Below are 7,337 nucleotides of genomic sequence, written 5' to 3'. Positions count from 1 at the left end.
TTTGCGCCAAGTAATAGCTAATAATCTGGCTGACATCTCAAAAAACAGGGCGTAAGAAATTGATCGAAATCGATCATCGAAAACGTAATCGATTAATCGATAGTACTCGATAATACTCGATATTTGTTGATTTAGTAGCTATAATAATCGATAAAAATCGATAATCACAAATTTGGCTAGAGCCACTCATTTTTTTTTTTTTTTTTTTCATTTGAAGCTGAACTAGCGAGCGGCACGTCTGTTGATTTTATCGAGTGGTAGAAATGTGTTATTTTCTCCCACATGTATTTGCGAATCAGTGTATTCAAGAGAAGAACAGTGGGAGATAACTTAAGTAATAATGGATAATAACTTAGCATTTCTTACCTTGAGAGCTTCCCATCTTTTTGCGATTTAATTTACGTACAGAAATGAAGAGACTAAATATCGGTTGTAAGGACAGCTGAAGGGAATATTGCTGTACTTGCTGCCTGGCAAACCTCAGCAAACCTCAGTGCAAACCTGGACAAACCTTTCAAGTGCTAATTTGTTGTATTCTGTTACAGTTCAGAAGATTAATATTACCCACGAAAATCTCTTGCTAAAGATTTGTTGAAAAGAGCATGACATCCTGACGGAAATTGACGCACGAGTGACGCTACATTACACCGTCATTATTGCTCTTATGGTTGTGTTTCCTGTCGATTTGTGCCCGTGCAGTACCCCTGAGTACCCCGTAGTGACATACAAATTCATAAATCGATATCAATAAAACAAATAAAGTGTTATGGAGATGTTTGTTGAGTTAATATCAGTTTTGAGTTGCTGTTTATTAGTTCGAGCGATTGATGATGGATTAAACGCAACAGAACGTCGAATCAACCAACCCGTCGTCGCCCATTTTTTGTTTTCGATATTTTTCGATCAAAATCGATAAAATCGATTGTTTAATTACAGAAATCGATAAAATCAATAATCACAAAAAGTTGACCGATCAATTTCCATCAATTTTCGATATTAATCGATAAATTATAATCGATTTCAATCGATTACTATCGATTTTCATCGAGTATCGAAAATATAGATTAGTTACGCCCTGCAAAAAAAAGGTCGAAAGCTAGGGCGGTTCAACCAGTTCCATCATCTTACAGCCAATTGGGCCGGCTGCTTGATGCCAAATTACGTCACGTAGTTTCACGTGAGTCAGAATGCGAGCATGCGAGCAGTTGCAAAAAATTTGCGAGCACGAGCAAGCGAGCACCCGTGTAATTTTTGCGAGCAATTCGAGCAAAGGCCAAATTTTGCGAGCACTCATAAATTGAATGGGACCATTCGATACCCCTATAGATGAGATTTATGCTAACAAAAAAAACTATTCAATTTTACTGAGAAAAATGAAAACTGGGAGCGGCAAATGTAAGGTAAACATGGCGGACAAACGTAGTCCGTTTCTGCCGTTTGCCGTTTACCGAAAACGTAATTCTTTATAATCTCTCTTATACTTAGGACATATCTTATATCTCATATCTTATCTGAAAACGGGTATGGATTTTACAGGCGAGTTCTGAAAAGAGTTCATGGAAAATTAAGAACTGGTTTTGGTCTGAAATAGGGCAGGGATGGGCTCCTGGGCAGGGTTTGAAGTACCGAGTAGTACCCCGTGGGGATGAGCCCATGCCCCGGAGCAACCTCGCTTTTGTGCGGACTGATCTTCACAGCGATTTGGTGGGGTAACGTGTCGGGTAATGTGATACGTTTTCCCGCACTGAAGCATCAACAACAACGATTTGATATATTATAGAAAGTGCGCTGGGTTAAACACGGAGCGATCCTATAAGACCAGGCTGAACAGTTCAGACTGTCAATCAAAAATCCAAAACGCGCGTATCAGATTGGTCGATTACCAAAAATCTTATTTTAGCACGTTCAAGTTCCCGCAACGTCAATTCGAAAGGACGTGACGAGTTGGCGGAAAAGCTGTTTTAGTTCGAATTATTTTGTGCAAAATCAATCCAACGAATATGGCTACAGGAGAAGAATTTATAAATTAAGTTATCCGTCTATTTTGAGATCGAAAATTCATCTATCGGCTGGTAAAATCTTATCCTTTCGAGATATTTCCGAAATGATTAGGATAAAGTTCGTAAACAAACTCTGTCTCGAAGTAGGTTGTTCTCCTGAAACCGGCTTCCGAGATGTAATCGCTTCGATCCTTTGTGTCGTTTAGTGGGGGAGAGATAAGTAAAGACACAAAGTCGCGGAAGCGAAGCCTAAAAGACACAACGGAGCGGGAAACGGAGGAGAAAAGTGAAGTGTCTCAAGCGGCGAGCGATCGCACGCAAGACGACGGAGCTGATAATCTTTTTGAAGCCGGGCTCTCTATTGCTTACTGTATATAATAAAACTTAGAATATATTTGGTACTGGCTAATTTTAATACTGATGTGAGAGCCATTGGCATTATCATTTCATCCTTAAGATACATGAGAGCAACATCGGGTCGTGTTTTGTTTATATCTTTGGTGATTTTTCGAATTAGCAAATTATTCAAATATGCATGATCAGGTACGAAATGTGTTTAGATGTTTTTATTTTTGACTTGTGCATAGAATTTTAGAATTTATTGCTGCCACTTCCAGCGGATTAGTAGAGTTAGTTTTCACGTACGTGATCGATAGATATACAAGCGGTAATAAACTTGAACCCGACATGACGACTCGAGCGGCCGTATAGCGGAAAACATCTGCTAAATTTTGAAAATCCTCCCAGTTTTGGCGAACAACACAGACTCGTTTTGGTTATCGGCATGTTCAGATGAAGGGATACAGATGTCCAGTTCGTCGCAGGCTTCAGTTTTTAATGGTTTCGACCTTTGTACTGTGTATTTGGTAGAAGGATTTCGAATTTCGAGGTAAGTTTCGTATAATCTTTCGATTGCGGCAACGAAACTTGATTATTTCCGTTATTATCGTTAATCTCGCTAATTTCTGGTGTTTTTCAAGATATATAGTTAGCGTTTAGCTTATTTTTATTGATAAATCGATTCCCTCTTCGATTTTACAAACGATAGTTCTTCTCTCTTTTTTCCTCGACCGTTACCGACGTCATCCACCATTATACTGATCCGTTTGGAAGCCAACAAAGCGCTTCAAAGGGGGCGTGTCCTTCCCTTTTATAGGATCGCTCCGTGTTTAAACGATATTTCTTTGCCGACAGTGCCTTGCGATGGTTTCCAAATCCTCGGCGGAACTGGGAACGAATTACGGTGCGTGACAAGGTCCATGCCGCGAAATCGGAGTTGAGTCCGGATTGATTCTAACAGTAGCTTTGAGCTTTGCTGGCTTTGCACGTAGAGATAAAAGATAAGTAGCATTCTTCGTCATATCATGAAGACTGTGTTAGCTGTTGTTATCATCTCATCTTTATATTCGCTCGGTAAGTAACTTTTAGCGTTAGATTCTTGCAGAATCGATCGGAATGACTACAATGGCTTCGGTAAGGTTACGATCTGTTACTGTTTTGAATGATGGGGATTTAGCACTTGTAAGCTGTTCTGGACGAATGCTGTTTCTCTTGATCGTCTGCGTTACTAAAATAAGTTAAATGTAGAGCGGGAAATCGATCAGCTAATAGTTTCTACAACTGAAATTCTTTCGATATGAAACTTCATTCAATAGCGAAACCTGTGAGTAATGGAAACTAATACCTCAGGAGTGCCTGACCTCTAAGGCTGACATCAGAACTGAATATTACAGAGGAAAATCGTACTATTGTTATTATTACAGCAGTTATTACTATTATGGTCGTCGTAGTCGCAATTTCGCTGTCGCTAAATTTTTATTACTTTTTTGTTACCACTAAACATTCGTAATCGCTAACTTCAATTCGTTGTTGCTGAGTAAATTCGTGTTAACCGACGACCTGAATTCGCTGTTGCTAGATTTAGTCGGTTCGCTCCCTCTGAACTAACTTTGCGGTCACTACGTAATTCATTTCGCTGCGTTTTCACAAAAATCAATTCGTAAAGAAAAAGAAAGGGGCATGAAATCATCTTGGCGCACTCTAAAGTTTGTTTTTGCTCCGTTGATCTGTTAGCTTTCTTTTCAGTTTATTAAAAGTGATTTCACAGGATAAAGATTAATTTTGTTAAGCTTTCTAGCCCTGTGTATCTTGTACGGTACATGTATTATGGTTTGTTCACGTAAAGTTTATAACCAAAATAATTTCCAACGGTAAAGTTTTAGAAATTACTCATCTTTTTAAAGTTATAAGTGATCAGATACAGCACATTTTCAGTCCAAACGTTCGACCCGAAGCGAAAGCGGAAAATTCACTACTTTAGTTTCAGCTCATCTCTGAGCCCACTTTTACTTCGCTGGTTAACACAAAGACTTCAAAACAAGATTTCTAGTGAAAGAAATTTTAGCCGGTTTTAATTTTAGCGAAGTCGATACACTGGGTCGCACACGAAAGCGGAAAAATACTTTCCAATAACACATGTTTCAGATAAGATAAGGCTGCGTACATTGTAAATCTTACTACTACTCTCCTCGTTTACTTGTTTCTTACATGTAAATACTAACTTATGTAAATGCGTTACTCTTACCAACCGAGTTCGAGGTCCGTACTGTAAAGTTACGAACCGAGTTTTTTCCGTTGGTTTCGCGCGCGGCATAAATCAACGGGAAAATGGGCCACTGTTGTTTTTCTGTGATCAGTATTTACAATGTCACGTTATCATTTATTTGATTTACCTGACAATGGTTTTGAAGTAGATGTTGAAGGTTAATTGCTTCTTTCTGTTTGCAGAGAACGTCAGAGTACGCAATTTACATTCCTTCCAAAATTTCTCAGATCACATTTCTTGTGCCTCTGCACACGACGTGACTTCAGTCAAAATCGTTCTGTCAGCAAACTTCAAAATTTTGGCGAGGTTTACGACACGTGCAGAACGTTAGGCGAGTCACCTGAGTGATCGTGACATGAAAACCGAAAGGAGAAACGTCACAACATAATGTGAGCATGAGACACTGTACCCACTTTCGAAACTGGTCGATCCGTGCAAATCGACCGTTTACTCGCGTCCCTCCACGCGTCGCGTCTCCTCGCAAGAAGCCATTTCCGCGCGCGCTCGCGTGATTAAAAAATAAGGGAATGCTTTTCGTCGCGTCTGTGGTTAACAGCCGGAAATAAATTTCTCCGTCCGTTTTTATGACTGAATGAAATTGAACCACTAGATTTTTGTTCCTCTCGTCGTTGGCGATCCTACTAAAGACCTTTAAAAATCTTTGGCGAGGCAGGGAACTGAAGAAGTCTCATCCGTGCGTGGAGCCCTCCCCCCCTCCCCTCTCCCCACCCCAAAGGTTCAAAGCCTCACGAATTCACATGCCAAAGACAGGAGGAGTATACGGTACCCCGTACCCCTCCCGTTATTGGTACAGCAAGGCTATCTTTGTGTTGTATAAATTTCTGTCAGGAATTTCTCGTCACTTGTTTTTTCCCTTTTCAATAGAGTGTGTGCACGACGGCCATGTTGGAGGACCGAAACAATACAATGATTTTCCTTTGGGAAATATATTCTATTTTTGTGCAAATATCTTCTATTGTTTTAGTCCTCCAACATGGCCGCCGTGCACACACTCTATACTTGGAGTTTTTTTCACTTATACCCTTTTGGTTCAAAGTCTATTCTTGCGACCCTTGCGACTAAAATTTTAAACTCCGCTCGATCCCCTTTCTGGTAAGGTATATACGGTATGTTCGGGTATATACGGTAGTGTTTTACACAAAGAGCAGTTTTCAATTTTTTTGTCGAAAGTAATTCGCTTTTGCCTCTTTGGTCCTGTGATTGGTCAGCAAAACTCGCGCCATTTTCTCAACCAATGAGAAGCAAAAACAAAACCACTTATTTTCCCGCGCTTAGCGCCGGTTACATGTATTGCTCCGAGTTCTGATTGGTTCATTGTGCTGTTGACGTTTGTTGTGATTGGTCAGAGTAATTACTTTGGTTTTGGTTAAGACCGCTCTACTGTGACGGTAAAAAATTAAGCCCTGTTAGGCGGGGTATTCCCGTATATCCCGCTATTTGGAGCACGCTAAGGAGTCGGGTTAGGGTTAGGGTTTAGGGAAGGGGGACAAGACTGACAAGATCTGAAATCCAAGATTACTCGCATCTTAGCATGTCCAATTACAAATGAAAGTTGTATTTTTTTTTCAACCCACAGCTAGATCCATTCAGTGTTACCAGTGCCCTCCTCGGATGACGTCAAATTGCACCTCATTTACCGCTGAACAGTGTAACAAGAGTCAAACCAGATTGACCTGTCCTGAGGGAATGAATTTCTGCATGCGGTCTCATCTTCATGGCAAAACCAAAAACGTTATAACAGACATAGAGAGGCGATCGTGTGCAAATTCTGAGACGTGTCATAGCTTGAAAAAGGCTTGCGATTATTATCACAGAAATGTCTCGGGCCTCAAGTGCGACTGGTCGTGTTGTAACAAGAGCCTATGTAACGCAATCTCCCGTCCACTCGCTCTCTGTGTCACGCCTGTGTTGGTCCTTTGGGTAGTAGAGCGTTGGGTATTGGATGTGCTCGGTTGCTACTGAACCGAGAAGGGTAGCGCTGGGCCTTACCTTTGCTTAGATTCTCCCTGTAAGGGAACACGTGATGACACTATACACGAGAAAGGAAGATAACTGAAGGCAATCGTATTCTAAAGCATTTATTAACAATTTGGATACATATATTCTTTGACAATAACAGGTCTAACAGGGTTGATTGAAAAGATGTGTGCGCTTCGTAGGATTTCTATCGCCAAAATTCTGCTGTTTGGCATGACACCTCAAGATATGAAACGGAAAGAGTTGCCTTGGCGTTTATTTTGGATATCTATCAAAAGTGTTTTAACAATAGTTGGATCAAACGTACTCTGTTTGTCGTGACTGTACTGATTACATGTGAACTATATTCCATATTAGCCGCTGTGGCCGGCATATTGATAGGCAACAGACGTTTTGAGCATTATCGTGTTCGTTTGCTCTGACGAAATTATGCCTCATCGCTTAATAAATATCTCCTGGAATTTAAAGTTGGGTAAGAAAAACATTGCGACTTGAATCTCTAGAAAAATAATGATTCATCTATCCGTCTTGGGATAGACACCTCGCGGCAGTAGTCTCCCTCGCAGCTGTTCTGTATCGTCACGCAACGCTCCTTCTGGGGAGGAGCGTTGCGTGACGAGACAGAACGGCTGCGAGGGAGACTATCTGCACACACGCAAAGACTTCAATTCAGAAATCCCACAACCCCCGGAGGGCGGGGTAGGGGTTACTCAGGTATTTTTATGACGGGCAAG

General features: G+C 40.8%; 1 protein-coding gene across 1 annotated transcript; it reads left to right on the top strand.

Moving 5' to 3' along the window:
• Window positions 1-3,236: 3,236 nt before the first annotated feature.
• On the top strand, window positions 3,237-7,074 carry LOC146475063 (uncharacterized). Its single transcript, XM_085116800.1, has 2 exons — window positions 3,237-3,413; window positions 6,203-7,074. The coding sequence occupies exons 1-2, from the start codon at window positions 3,365-3,367 to the stop codon at window positions 6,586-6,588; spliced, it is 435 nt and encodes a 144-aa protein (XP_084972926.1). The 5' UTR covers window positions 3,237-3,364; the 3' UTR covers window positions 6,589-7,074.
• Window positions 7,075-7,337: the final 263 nt, after the last annotated feature.

This window comes from Pavona decussata, unplaced genomic scaffold, assembly GCF_977016875.1.
Source record: "Pavona decussata unplaced genomic scaffold, jaPavDecu1.1 SCAFFOLD_87, whole genome shotgun sequence".
NCBI classification, from domain to species: domain Eukaryota; kingdom Metazoa; phylum Cnidaria; class Anthozoa; order Scleractinia; family Agariciidae; genus Pavona; species Pavona decussata.
This window is presented reverse-complemented; position numbering and strand designations above follow the sequence as displayed.

Coding starts and splice junctions, on each gene's coding strand:
- LOC146475063 (XM_085116800.1), top strand. CDS start 3,365: ATGAAGACTGTGTTAGCTGTTGTTATCATCTCATCTTTATATTCGCTC. Junction 3,414..6,202: donor CTCATCTTTATATTCGCTCG/GTAAGTAACTTT, acceptor TTCAACCCACAG/CTAGATCCATTCAGTGTTAC.